At 44.9% G+C, this 15,243-nt stretch overlaps 1 protein-coding gene across 6 annotated transcripts in view; it reads right to left on the reverse strand.

Annotated features, from left to right (window-relative positions):
• The window catches only part of ANKRD6 (ankyrin repeat domain 6), a 238,102-nt gene that overhangs the window by 20,849 nt on the left and 202,010 nt on the right, over positions 1 to 15,243 (reverse strand). For all 6 annotated transcript variants that reach the window (XM_073589567.1, XM_073589568.1, XM_073589569.1 and 3 more), the window contains 5 exons: positions 14,920 to 15,018; positions 13,964 to 14,062; positions 4,687 to 4,785; positions 4,394 to 4,492; positions 3,694 to 3,771 (listed from right to left, as the gene is read on the reverse strand). In XM_073589567.1, the coding sequence (XP_073445668.1) occupies positions 3,694 to 3,771; positions 4,394 to 4,492; positions 4,687 to 4,785; positions 13,964 to 14,062; positions 14,920 to 15,018 (474 nt within the window). The remainder of the gene's footprint in view (positions 1 to 3,693; positions 3,772 to 4,393; positions 4,493 to 4,686; positions 4,786 to 13,963; positions 14,063 to 14,919; positions 15,019 to 15,243) is intronic.

Genomic DNA, 15,243 nt, shown 5'->3' on the forward strand with positions numbered 1-15,243 from the left:
TAGATGGAGGGATATGGCCTTGGATCAAAAGAAAACAATATCAAGCAAATTTGTATACTGCATATTTTCTCTCCATATTGGTTATGATAATCTGATGATTCTATGCTAAATATATAAATATTTTGTACAATTGTATTTGTATACAGTCAAAGATTGTATGATATTCTGTATGTATTAGCATATGGTGATCTATGTAGCTAAAATTATGTTTGATTTTGATCCTATTACAGGTTATTGATGTGGTGATGTGGTCACTTACATTATTATCCTCCCCCTTTCTTTATCCATTATATGGGGGCGTTTTGAGGTAAAATTTACCTCGATTATTACAACTATAGTAAATGGATTTAGATATATTTTTTGACTATATAGGCATGGTATTTCATCCTCTCTGTCCCTCCCGTTTATCTATGTGATGTTGGTTCTATGTGGGGGTGGTTTTGAGGTATAGCCTATTTCCATTACAATGTCCATAAAGAAGAAACATAGATATCCTCCGTTCCCACAGGCTTGAGCGCGCACCACGCATGCGCTGTGCTGCGGCGGGGCGGCTGGTGCTCTATGGGGCGTCGCGTCGCATAGCAACATGCCTGGTCACATGACCGGACCATGTGACTCTGTGACGCGCGTCTTGAGCGCCGCCTCCCTTGCCGCGTCACAACATGGCGGTGACGCGCCGCACACAGCTGTGGGCGGTCAGTGATCCATGCAGGAGCTATATCAGGAATCAGATATGCTGCTTACTTACCTCCTGATGAAACTAAAGAGGCGGTGAAATGCGCGTTGGGGTGTGTTATAGGTTCCCTCCACCTGGGTGACAGCATGACTACAGGTACATTGGTACTTTTTTATATGGCGATTATTTTTGCGTGCCTTTTGTTATAGCAATCTGCTGCATCTTATTGGTCACCTTAGGCTGCATATTCAGTACAGCAATATACAATAGATCTGTGCTGCGCCCTATTTAGGTGCAGGGTACCTTAATACAGTTCGTCTCCAATCCATTAACCATAAGTTTGCTGATATTAGGGTGAGGTATTTTTCTCCCCTTCTATACTCTGTATTGTATTATTAAGATACGGTGTTGTATGATATATACTTTTTATCATGGTGCAATAAAATTTGTTATATTTTGGGATCATGTTCCTTCGTTTTTCTCTTGGTATAGGTTGACAGTATGTAGTATAGCTTGCCTTCAAGTCGCAACAGTGCTCTATATTCAGGAAAGACAGGGTGGACAGCAGTGTGAGCAGCCTCTTCTTACCTCAACACCACTAGTATCTGCAGTATAAGATCAGATAGACAGAGACAGCAGTGTGAGCAGTCTATTCTTAGCATCCCGGGCATATCCAGTATTCGGCTATGGTAACACATTGAGCATTTGGTCAATATTGTACATCAGTATAAATAATCCAAAAGATGGTGAGGAACAATCAGAATAAAAGCATAATAGACACATGTGCACCACTTCTGCATTTTTCACCCACTCCTGGTTTTGGCTTACAAATACTGATGTGAAATACTGACCAAATACTGATAGTGTGACTGTAGACTTTGATAAAAAAAAACAGGGTGGACAGCAGTGTGAGTAGCTTGTTCTTACCTCAACACCTCTGGTATCTCCAGTATTAGGACAGATAGGGTCGATAGAAGAGTGGGCAACCTCTTCTTACTTCGACATCTTCTGGTATCTCCAGTATTAGATTAGATACACATGGTGAACAGCAGTTTGTGCAGTCTCTTCTTAACTCAGTTCCCTTGTTATCGACAGTATATGATAAGAAAGACAGGGTAGAAGGGTAGACTGCCGTATGAACGGCCTCTTCTTACTTAAGCACCTGTGGCATCTAAATCAGATAGACGTGGTGGACCGCAGTGTGAGCAGCCTCTTTTTTACCTTAGCACCCACTAGCATATCCACTACTAGATCAGAAAGACAGGGTGGACAGAAGTTTGACCAGCTACTTCTTACTTCAGCACCCCTGTTATCTCCAGTATTAGATTAGACAGGGTGGACAGAAGAGTCAGCAACCTCTTCTTATCTCAACACCCCTGGTACCTGCGCTATTATATCAGATACACATGGTAGACAGCAGTGTATGCAGTCCCTTCTTAGTTCCGCTCCTTTGACATCTCCAGATCAGAAAGACCAGGTGGACAGCAGTGTGAGCATTCTCTTCTTACCTCAGCATCCTTGCTATCACCAGTATTAGATCAGATGGAAATGGTAGGCAATAGTGTGAACAGCCTCTTACCTCAGTAACCCTGGTATCTCCAGTATTACAGAAGAATAACTGGGAGAACATGTTCATACACATGAAGGGAAAGGTGAAGAGCAATCTACTGCACATGCTAATGGAGACCAGGCCTATTAACATTCTAGGACAGGTTTTTATACGTGTAACAAGACAGCGGCCATTTTGATGTACTAGTGATAAGCTCTCTTGACAGAACAAAAGTGATTTGCTTATTAAACCTATGTAGTAATTTATTTATAATGACATTTTCTTCCTTTATTTTTTTTTCTAATCCTCTAGAAACCCTCTAATTACTTTTTATTTTGCATCTGCAGCTGCCAATAGCATCAGACTTTGCTGAAGACTAGTCAAAAAGGTGGGTACCCAGCAGCTTCTACCTGTCTGCTACCATAGATTGACAGGTCCCTGCCTAAGTGTGCAAATAATATGTTCCCAACTGTGTTGACAGGGCAGCTCACACGCAGGGGACATGCTTTGTGTTTGATGGCATTGTAAAGCCTTCATCCTACTTTGGGACTCTAAGTTTGAGGGCATGAGAACTCTACAATAAATGTTAACTTGTGCTTATTTCCATTTTTCCTCTTCTGGATACATTCTTAATTCAACTTCCTTCTTTTTCTTTCACTTCATTCCCACAACTCCTGAATGATTACTACATTGTTTTAACAGAAAAAAACAACTTTTCCAAAGTCCCCCCCCCCATAATACTGTGCCATGATCAAAGGTAATTAAATTAATTATGGTATTGTACGCTACAAGAAAAGTTTACAAATCTGTCTTTAAAAGCCCTGGTAATTCATCAAGTGGAAGGGCAAACTATAAGCTCTAAATGCACAAAATATGCCAAGGATTACTTAACTGACCTGCTAACAGGAAGCTGGCCATACATGTAGAAGAATTCTGGTAGAAAAGCAATGACACTTCACTATTCTTCACTAGCTGAGATTTTCTATTGTTGTGACACAAATGTTCAAATTATGTAAAATCTGGTAGACACAATGGCTCCTGTTCTTTGTAAAAGGCTATGGCCAGATTCACCCAGACAGATGTACTTTTTGTGTTTACCGCGCTTGAAGTTTTGGAAAGACTCTGTTGTATATCACCCAATGCAAAGTAGGGTAGTCCACAGCAAAAAAAAAAAAAAAAAAGCATGAAAAATAAAGTCCAGCACCTAGACTTCTTTCATAGATATATTTAGAAGTATAATGCACATATAAGCAGTTCCAAAACATTTTGTGCTGTATTGGGCCACCAACCTCTGGTTGGATCAGTACTGCAGAGTGTCTGGTCATCATAAGATACAGATAAGACAGCGCTGGATTTCTCATTGGGTAAAATAACGTAGTATAAGGCAGGTAAACCTGCAGTTCTTTCCTAACTCCGTGCACATAGAATATCCCAGAACTTGATAATCCAGTGTATTTGAATACAGTACCTGCGGGGCCTTTGTGAGCAGAAGAGCCACATCTGAATTATTGTGGTGGCGTGCAGTGTCCAAAGCAATCTGGCCTTCCTAAAAACAACAATAATTTACTGATTTCTCATGTAACAGATAATAAGGGAATAGATTAGTGGTAAAAATAACACATTTTTCCTTCTTCAAACCACTACAACAGGCACGAATCCAGCAACCATGACTCACGGCTTTTAACATTTAATGCAGTCATTTTATTTATTTATTTTACTCATTTATATAGCAGCATTAATTCCACAGTGTTTTACAAACCTCATCTGATTTTACAAGGAGGCCTGGAGGTCCTGTACATTATACATCAAAAATGATCAGAAATATACTGCAGTCTACAACTCACAAATTAAATAAAAGAAACAAAAGAAAATGCCTACCCTCTCTAAATTAATTTCTATGTTTTTTCTCATATTTCCAGGCAAAAAAAAAAATCTTAAACATAAGTAGTGGCAACGAAGCATGCATATCTGGTAGTGTCATCTAAAGAAGCCGCAGACACTCAGAATAACTAAATTACATGAACAAAATAGGTATTTGTCTTCAATGACCCATTCATAAATTCATAAAGGGTTAACAGGCAACCATTTCATTTTACCCGTAATTCACCTATGTTACAGCACAATAAGCCTAATAATAACCGCATAATCCTTGTGAGCAGCATGCTTACGTTATTGAGGAGGGCAGCATCGGCTCCTGCTTCTAGAAGCACTTTAATAACCTTCCTATGGTTGAGAGCAGCAGCGACATGGAGCGGGGTATCACCAGCCTGCAGAGTTCACAAAAACAATACTCATGTCATGCATTATAATAGAAAACATCATTTCATTAAAACGATGAATAAACCACTTGTCGCTACTAATTTATGAGTTTCTTCTGTTTAATATTATGCCAGAAGCAAAGTTATAATTTGATGGTAAGACCGGAGAGTTACGCTAGGATTTGATAGTAAGATCTACTGACCTGATTCTTCTCATTGACAGAACAGAATGCGCTGAGTAGTATCCTGATGACAGACAGGTGATTGTAACGAGCTGCGACATGTAAACAGGTGTCTCCTGCCTGCAAATCACAAGTTGTTTAGAAGACTGGCCCCCAAGTATGCCATTCCCATTATCACTATGACTTAAGGGCCCGTTACACTTAGTGATATCGCTAGCAATATCGCTGTAAAGTCACTGACTTTGTGACGCGGCAGCGATATTGCTAGCGATATCGCTACATGTGATACTTGCCTCCGACCGGCTCCCCCACTGATTATCGCTGATTGTGTGAGAACGTCCTGGACCATTTCTCGTTGGGCGCTTCCTGCTGGGCTTCCTGTGGCGCCGGCGAGCGGCACGTGGACGCGGGCGGGAGGATGTCAGGATCGCCGCATCTGACAGGTAAGTAACGACCCCTGACCCCTGCGATGTCGCTGGTGAGATCTGCCTGTGTGGCAGCTCACTAGTGACCACTTAGCGATGCACCAGCGATCCATATCGTTGTCGGGATCGCTGGTGCATCGCTAAGTGTAACGGTACCCTTAGACTACGAAGCTGCTAGATAACCTTGTCTGCACTGTGCTAATGCATCGCCCAAACCATAGATAGATTGACACACAGACAGATAGATACAGATATGGCAAATAAGTTGTGAAATAAAAAACAAACAAACAATGGTTAAAAGGGTATCTACTGCTTTAACCCCTTAGTGACCGAGACAATTTTGACCTTAATGACCAAGCCAATTTTTTTACAATTTTCAGCACTGTCACTTTATGTGGTTATAACTCTGGAACGCTTCAATGGATCCAACCTATTCTGAGACTGTTTTTTCGTGATACATTGCACTTCATGTTAGTGATAAAATTTCTTCGATTTGACTTGCGTTTATTTATGGAAAAAAAAACGGAAATTTGGCAAAAATTTTGAAAATTTTCAAACGTTTAATTTTTGTGCCCTCAAATCAGAGAGTTATGTCACACAAAATAGTTAATAAATAATATTTCCCACATGTCAATTTACATGAGCACAATTTTGGAAACATAATTTTGTTTGTTAAAAGTTGACCAGCGATTTCTCATTTTTCCAAGAAAATTTACAAAACCATTTGATGAGACCACATCACATTTGAAGGGTTCTCAATGACAGAAAGTACCCAAAAGTGACACCATTCTAAAAACTGCACCTCTAAAGGTGCTCAAAATCACATTCAAGAAGTTTATTAACCCTTCAGGTGTTTCACGAGAACCAAAGCAATGTGGAAGGAAAGAATTAACACTTAACTTTTTTCACAAAAAATTTAATTTAGACCCAAAGTTTTTTGTTTTCAAAAGGGTAACAGGAGAAAATGGACCCCAACATTTGTTGTGCAATTTGTCCTGAGTACACCGATACCCCATATGTTAAGCGTCGGATTCCTGTAGCTACACAACGGGAGTCCAGAGCCTCACATACTGCTTTGCAGCAAGTCATTCCTGAGGCTAAGTCCCGCTGCCGCTCCACTGAGCATGCTCATGAGACGATCTCCCATTGGAGCTTGGGAATCACATGCTCAGGTCCTTCCCCTGATCTGACTGGTCCATCTCAGAGGTCTGGAAGGTCCCGGCAGTGCACGGCTATAAAAGGACCGCATGGCCGTTCGGCCATGCGTTAGTATAGACTTTACTTGCTAGATGTGTGAATGGTGACGGATGTATGATTCCGGTGACTGACTCATTTGAAACCCCTTCCCTCTGATATTACGCATGTGGATAGGTAATTAGTTCAGCAGTCAGCGCCAGTCAGTGGCAAGCCTTAGGCCACTGTGCAAACCGCGCCTCTACACTAGCGTCCGATTGTGCTACCTCACAAGGCACTATCGTCACGCGGCAGTATCCTACGCCGCGCTGCAGTTACAGCTCTCTTTGGCGCCCGCAGTAGTGACTCCGCACAGACGGTAGGTCTAGACGGACGCAGTTCCTCCTGCCTTGGGTCCTGCACCTGTGACCTGATACCGTGTGTGCATTTATCTGAGACCTGTGACGCTAACAAGCTCAGCCTTTTTGTGTTTATCCCTACTGGCATCTCTGTGATTAAACAGTGATCGCTCTGCGCACCTGGATGACGTTTAACCACGTGCGCATTATACTGCCATATAGCACGTCTGCCATTACTCAGCAGCAGTTATAACACCTTCTGCACGGTGGACCCCGAGCGGCGAACGCACTTTATTTATTTCATTTAGTGCATTCCGCCGTTCCTAACACCATATGTGGGGTAAATCCACTGTTTGAGCACATGGCAGGGCTCAGAAGGGAGGAAACACCATTTGACTATGAACGCAAAATTGGCTGGAATCGATGGCGGACACCATGTCGTGTTTGGAGTTCCTCTGATGTGCCTAAACAGTTGAAACCCCCCACAAGTGACCCTATTTTGGAAACCACACCCCTCAAGTATTTTATCCAGTGGTATAGTGAGTATTTTTAACCAACATGTACGTCACAGATATCAGATTTGATAACATTAGATCATCATATTGAATATGTAGTCATTAGTGTTGAGCACAAGTGCTTGCTACTGCAGTTTGCACTGGGTGCTTGGATATGCACCGAATATCACAGGTGCTTGAGTCCCTGCCCCGCAAGTTTCGTGGCTGTTAGACACCCCCAAAAAAAACCATGCGGGGTTCTACAATACTCGGTGCATACCCAAGCACCCAATGACACCAAGTAGCGAGCAGTTGTGCTCAACACTAGCCGTCATATCGTCATCATTTTTTTTACTTTTAAAAACCCCCTAATTCTAACTCCAACCCTAACACAGCCCTAAACCTAACCTTAACACCAACAAACAAATAAACCTAATCTTAACCCTAACCACAAACCTAACCCTAACAAAACCCTTACCCTAACACAACCCTAACCCCAACTCTAACACAACCCTAACCACAGCTCTAACCCCAACAATAACCCTAACACAACCCTAACCCCAGCCTTAACTGCAAAGAATGGAAAAATTAAAATTTTTTAAATTTAATATTTTTCTATAAGTGAGTGACAAAGTGGGGATTTGATTTACTTTTTTTATTTTGATCACTGTGATAGGGTCTAATAGGAAAAACAGGGATTTTTGTGATAAACTCACTGTAAAATCCTTTTCTCCGAGACGCTCATTGGGGGACACAGATACTGTGGGTGTATGCTTCTGCCGCTTGGAGGCTGACACTAAGTGAAAAAAAGAGGTTAGCTCCTCCTCCGCCGTATACACCCTCGCCCCTATTGCAGGCGGAAATCAGTTTGGTGCCAAAGCAGTAGGAGGACAACAAAATCAGCCTTAATACAGGTACAACAGATCCAGAAAAAAGACCACCCTTATCACACAGATAAATGCGTATAAATTAAACAAAATAGAAGCCAACTTGGCTAATAGGGTGGGTGCTGTGTCCCCCAATGAGCGTCTCGGAGAAAAGGATTTTACGGTGAGTTTATCACAAAAATCCCTGTTTCTCCTTTGCCTCATTGGGGGACAAAGATACTGTGGGACGTCCTAAAGCAGTCCCTGCGTGGGAGATTGACTCACCGATCCAAGCTACATGCACCTCTTGTTTAAAGGTGCACTACCGCTGCTTGGATAATCCTTCTACCCAGGCTCGCATCCGCCGAGGCCTGAGCATGGATATTATAATGTTTGGCAAATGTGTGCAGGCTGGACCAGGTTGCTGCCTTGCAAACCTGTTCCGTCGAAACCTGGTGCCGAAGCGCCCAAAAGGCTTCCACTGCCCGGGTAGATTGCGCTCTGATCCCTGCTGGAATCGGCGTGCCTCTAATGCGGTAGGACTCCTGAGTAGTCAACCGAATCCTTCTGGCTATGGTCAATTTCGAGGCAGCGAGTCCCTTCCTGCGCCCTTTGGGGAGCACGAACAGCGTGTCCGTCTGACGAAAGGGTGCCGTCCTTGACACGTACTTCCGGAGGGCTCTTACCAGGTCTAACGTGTGAAGAGCCTTTTCCACACGGTGCACTGATGCTGGACAAAATGAAGGCAAGACAACATCCTAATTAATGTGAAATGAGGACACGACTTTCGGCAGAAAAGGAGGGGCTGGTCTGAGCACCACCTTATCCTTATGGAAAGTGAGGAACGGAGCTCGGCAGGATAGGGCCGCCAGCTCTGAAACCGCCTGATAGAAGTGATGGCCACTAGGATCACCACTTTCCAGGAAAGGTACCTCAAAGAGACATCCTGAAGTGGTTCAAATGGAGCTTCCTGCAGAACACTTACGACCAGGTTAAGGTCCCAGGCGTCCATAGGCGCCTTATAGGGAGGTACCAAGTGGGAGACTCCCTGGATGAAAATCTTAACCTGCAAATTGGTAGCAATTCTGCGCTGGAACAGGACGGATAAGGCCGATATTTATTTCCTGAGGGAAATTGGGGCCAAGCCTGAGTCTAGGCCCGACAGGAGAAAGGCCAAGATGTTGAGAATCGAGAATCTCAGTGGAGAAACACTCCGGCCTCGACACCAAGCAAAGAACACCTTCCAGGTGTGGTGGTAAATTCGAGCTGAAGCAGGCTTCCGGGCGCTAACCATTGTAGCGACCACCTTGCTCCCAAACCCTGCCTGGGTTAGAATCCAAGATTCAACGGCCATGCCGTCAAACACAGGGCCCCTGAGTTCAGGTGGCAAATCGGCCCTTGAGAAAGTAGATCTGGGCGCTCTGGCAGTCACCAAGGAACGTCGGTGAGCAGCTGTATTAGATCTGCGTACCACGCTCGACGGGGCCAGTCCGGGGCCAGCAGAATCGCCGGAACCCCTTCCGTCTTGATCTTTTTGATGACTCTAGGGAGTAGTGGCAGTGGGGGAAATAGATATGGGAGGCGAAACTGGTTCCATGGCAGAACCAACGCATCCACAGCGATTGCTTGTGGGTCCCTGGCCCGAGCGACATATGTGGGGACCTTGGCGTTCACTGTGGACGCCATCAGGTCCACATCCGGAGTTCCCCACAGTTGACAAAACTGCTTGAAGACCTCGGGATGTAGTGACCACTCTCCAGATACAAGACCCTGCCGGCTGAGAAAGTCTGCCGCCCAGTTTTCCTCGCCCGGGATGTGGACTGCCGAAATCAGCGAGTGGTTTGCTTCGGCCCACTGAAGAAAGTGCCCCACCTCGCGCATGGTTGCTCTGCTGCGGGTGCCCCCTTGGTGATTTATGTAAGCCACTGCCGTGGCGTTGTCAGATTGGAACCGGACGGGGCGGCCTGCTAAGAAGTGATGAAACTGCTGCAGAGCCAGCCGAATTGCTCATATCTCCAATAAGTTGATCGGGAGGTGTGCCTCCTGTGGCGACCACCGTCCCTGGGTCGTGTGGTGGCGAAAAACCGCTCCCCAGCCAAGGAGACTGGCGTCGGTTGTTATCACCAACCAATGGTCTGGGGGGAATGGTTTCCCCTGGGTCAGAGAGGAACTGGTTATCCACCATCCGAGCGACTGCCTGACTTGAGAGGACAGTCGGCACCGCGGATCAAGCGTAAATAGATACTTGTCCCAGGCTGACAAGAGAGCGTGCTGCAGGGGGCGAAAATGGAACTGGGCGAACGGTATTGCATCCATTGCTGCCACCATTCTTCCTAGAATCCTCATCCCGAAATGAATGGTATGAGGGACTGGTTGGCGAAGAGTCCGAACTCCCTGCCGGAGAGCTAGGGCTCTTTCCTGAGGGAGAATCACCAAACCTCGGCAAGTGTCGAAGACCATTCCTAAGAAGGAAATCCTCTGAGCTGGCACAAGGGATGACTTCTTCGCATTGACCAACCACCCTAAGCGGGCAAGAGTATCTAGCGTGATGTTGACATTTCCCTCGCATGCCCATCTTGAAGGGCCCTTGACCAATAGGTCATCCAAGTAAGGCAAGACGACTATGCCTCGAGAATGCAATATGGCCATAACAACTGCCATAACCTTTGTGAACACTCTGGAAGCCGTGGCTAACCCGAAAGGTAGCACCACGAACTGAAAATGTCGACCGTTGATGGCGAAACGCAGGAACCTTTGATGAGGAGGAAAGATGGGAATATGCAGATATGCGTCCTGGATGTCGACCGAGGCCAAGTATTCTCCCTGCTCCATGGCCGATATGACTGAACGGAGAGACTCCATCCGGAAATGTCTGACCCTGATGAATTTGTTCAGAAGTTTGAGGTCCAAAACAGGGGAGCGAGAAGCAGAACTTATGGATGCCAAAGCACCGAATGGACTGGGCGACACCGCGTGGATTCTCTTCCCCCGGGTCTGCCTGGAATGAGAGCGGCCCCTGCAGGCCGAAGGCTCTAGTGAGGTGGAGGTTCCTTCTAAGGCTGGCGAGCCACTGTCCCTGCCCCTATCTGGAGCCTGAAGGGACTTGATTGCCCTTGTTAGCAACGCCATGGACTGTGACAGTGATAGGGCCCACTCCGGGGGGTTCGGGACCTCGGTCACAGTCGCAGGGGAGGGCTCCTTGGCGCGTTCGGACTCGCAGGCTTCGCATAATCGCTTGCTCTGTGCCCTTGGAAAGGCAGCCCAACAACAGATGCATGCAGCGTAAAAAAAAGTGTGCGTCTTTGCTTTTTCGGACATGCTGTATCTGTCCGCTGATGGGGAGGGGGGGAGGAGGTAGCACCTCGTTTTCTCTGTAGCGTGGCCTCTCGGGCAGCACTTACCCCAGTCCTGTGCCCCCACATTCCTGGACGCCTCCACACCAAAATCGCGCGCCACCAGCTGTGGGGCGGGCCGCCAGCATATAAACCGCTCCAGGGGCGGTACTTCCGGCTCTGCGGCCTAGCCGGTCTCCGAAGCCGGGGACTAAATTTATCCACCGCCGCCCAGGCCTGGGGGCGGGCCGCCCGCAATAGGGGCGAGGGTGTATACGGCAGAGGAGGAGCTAACCTCTTTTTTTCACTTAGTGTCAGCCTCCAAGCGGTAGAAGCATACACCCACAGTATCTGTGTCCCCCAATGAGGCGAAGGAGAAATATCCAATTGTTGCTGGGTACCAGTAGGCAGATCTTGGCGAGTGCACTGTGCATGTGCCCGCCATTTTCATTTAGGAAGATGATGTGGAGGGCCGTGGAATGGAGCAGGAGGGTCCGAGGATGGTGGAGGCACTGGGGGAGCTCGGGGGACCCCATTTCTATTTCCTCTGATATGTTAGATCATATCAGAGGAGAGACAAATACATGGAAAAACTAAATTTTTTTTTTTTTTTGTGATCACCGTCATTCGGTGAATAACGGTGAACACGTGACAGGGAACCATAAAACCGGCCCTGATCATGTTCTCCAGGGTCTCAGCTATCCCCGGTAGACGAGAATCCAGTGATTTTCCGATGCTGTGAGGTGCTATACCCTTATTTCTCTGCGCCATTAAAAAGTGGCAAGGAGGAAAAGGTACCCTTAACTGCCACTGCTAAAAGGTGTATCGGCGGTCATTAATGGGTTAAGAGAACCTGTCAGCATTCTTTACAAATGAAAGTAATAATATGATTGTATAGGTGCATGTCCCCCAATAAGGATTATATATTTTCTGTAGAGATCCGATGTTCCAGTCAATGAGAAATCTAGCCCAGAATCCATATGCAAATCACTTACTGGAGGGACAAGTGCTCACATCACTACTTCTACAGTGGGTACGGAAAGTATTCAGACCACTTTAAATTTTTCACTCTTTGTTTCATTGCAGCTATTTGGTAAATTCAAAAAAGTTCATTTTTTTTCTCATTAATGTACACTCTGCACCCCATCTTGATGGAAAAAAACAGAATTGTAGAAATTTTTACTAATTTATTAAGAAAGAAAAACTGAAATATCACATGGTCACAAGTACTCAGACTCTTTGCTCAGACACTCATATTTAAGTCACATGCTGTCCATTTCCTTGTGATCCTCCTTAAGATGGATTTACTCCTTCATTGGAGTCCAGTTGTGTTTTATTAAACTGATAGGACTTGATTTGTAAAGGCACACACCTGTCTATATAAGAGCTCACAGTGCAATATCAGACCAAATGAGAATCATGAGGTCAAAGGAACTTGCCAAGGAGCTCAAAGACAGCATTGTGGAAAGGCACAGATCTGGCCAAGGTTACAAAAGAATTTCTGCAGTACTCAAGGTTCCTAAGAGTACAGTGGCCTCCATAATCCTTACATGGAAGAAGTTTGGGACCACCAGATGTCTTCCTAGACCTGGCCGTCCAGCTAAACTGAGCAATTGTGGGAGAAGAGCCTTGGTGAGAGAGGTAAAGAAGAACCCCAAGATCACTGTGGCTGAGCTCCACAGATGCAGTAGAGAGATGTGAGAAAGTTTCACAAAGTCAACTATCACTTTAGCCCTCCACCAGTCGGGCCTTGATGGCAGAGTGGCCCGACAGAAGCCTCTCCTCAGTGCAAGATATATGAAAGCCCGCATAGAGTTTGCTAAAACACACATGAAGGACTCCCAGACTATGAGAAACAAGATTCTCTGGTCTGATGAGACGAAGATAGAACTTTTTGGTGATAATTCTAAGCGGTATGCGTGGAGAAAACCAGGCACTGTTCATCACCTGCCCAATACAATCCCAATAGTGAAACATGGTGGTGGCAGCATCATGCTATAGGGGTGTTTTCAGCTGCAGGGACAGGACAACTGGTTGCAATTGAAGGAAACATGAATGCGGCCAAGTACAGGGATGTCCTGGATGAAAACCTCTTCCAGAGTGTTCTGGACCTCAGACTTGAAGGTTCACCTTCCAACAAGACAATGACCTAAGCACACAGCTAAAATAACAAAGGAATGGCTTCAGAACAACTCTGTGACCATTCTTGACTGTCCCAGCCAGACTCCTGACCTAAACCCAATTGAGCATCTCTGGAGAGACCTGAAAATGGCTGTCCACCAACGTTCACCATCCAACCATTGGTCTGGAGAGGATCTGCAAGGAAGAATGGAAAAAATTTCTCCATTTCTGTTTTTTTTCAGTCAAGATGAGGTGCAAAGTGTACATTTATGAGAAAAAAAAATGAACTTTTTTGAATTTACCAAATGGCTGCAATGAAACAAATAGTGAAAAATTTAAAGGGGTCTGAATACTTTCCGTACCCACTGTATATGTAAGAATGTGATGATAGGTTCCCTTTAGGTTGTATGCATTGGCCAAGCTTATATCTTCAGATTCTTAGTACAGATGAGAATATTCTACTTCTGCAATATATATTCACATTTACTGTCAAACCTCATGCAGGTAATAATTTTTTTTAAGACTTACTTGATTTTTTAAGTCAGCCCGGGATCCTGCAAGCAGTAAGAAACGACAGCTCTGGGAATGGCCATTTTGGCAAGCCAGGTGGAGAGGTGTGTTACCTGCCTTATGGAGAGAATAAGTAAATAAACCAAATAAAATAAAAGCTTATATTGTCCTTAATATTTGTTAAACTTCAAAATTATAAGCTTACATTCACAAAACATTTCTGTCTTTCTATTTTTTGTTTATTTCAGAAGCATGGATTCATTGCTTTTGGAAACCAAAATTGGGCTATTGACAGACTATTCTCAGTGTCAGACTGAGGTTCCCTGGACCTTTCAGAAAAAATAATATTGGTGACTCACCCACCGTGTATACCGAACTTGTCCATGTTTAGTTTTAACATAAAACACCAAAAAAGACTAGGTTAGATAAAAAAAAAACAGAATCTTTTTTGTGCATTATTATACCAAGCGGCCATGTCCTGATTGGAGGCTGGCTGCCTCATCAGGTGTTTTTGCACCTGCGCCATCTCAATGGGTCCGCTGCACCTTGTTTAGTGCATTTCTTCTGTGGCCTTGGCAGGTAAGCATCTCTGCCTGCATTTTAGTTTTAACAATCCATGTTCTTATTGCTACACATGTGATCAATGAGTTCCAATAGGCAATTTATGAATGAACCATTGTTTTATCCAAACCTCGGCCCACCTAGGTTTGGCATTTTATTCAACCAGGAGGAGTAATTAGAAGAGTCGTACCAGTAGCCTCATATATACCCTCAGTCTTGGATAATACTTGTGAGGCATCATATCACATGATGAAATACTACCAGGAAGATATGATTATAGCAAACATGTCATGTGTCATGCCAATCCATAAAAAACCCTGAAACATCTTAATGTAAAAGCTATGGAGAAACGACATTACACACACCGGAAAGTAACCCAGTTACAAATGTTTAATATTTAACACCATTCTCACCTTGCTTTTGGCAAGAACGTTAGCTCCAGCTTTAACAAGAAGCTTGACGGAATGGCTGAATCCATGCCAGGCAGCTTCATGTAGGGCAGTGTTACCATCCTGTGGAAGACAAGGCAGCAAATAAGTTACTTAGAGATTAGTGATGAGCGAGCATGCTCAGGTGTTATCTGGATATCTTGGGTGTGCTCGATTAATATGTTCGAGTCCCCCGCTGCTGCAAGTTTTGCGACTGTTAAAGAGCAGCAACACATGCGGAGATTGGATGTTTGTTAGGCAATCCCCACATGTGTTGCAACGAACAGCGGCAAAACATGCAGCCGCAGG

The sequence above is a fragment of the Dendrobates tinctorius genome, unplaced genomic scaffold, assembly GCF_039654945.1.
Source record: "Dendrobates tinctorius isolate UK_male_01 unplaced genomic scaffold, ASM3965494v1 ptg000111l, whole genome shotgun sequence".
In the NCBI taxonomy this organism is placed as follows: Eukaryota; Metazoa; Chordata; class Amphibia; order Anura; family Dendrobatidae; genus Dendrobates; species Dendrobates tinctorius.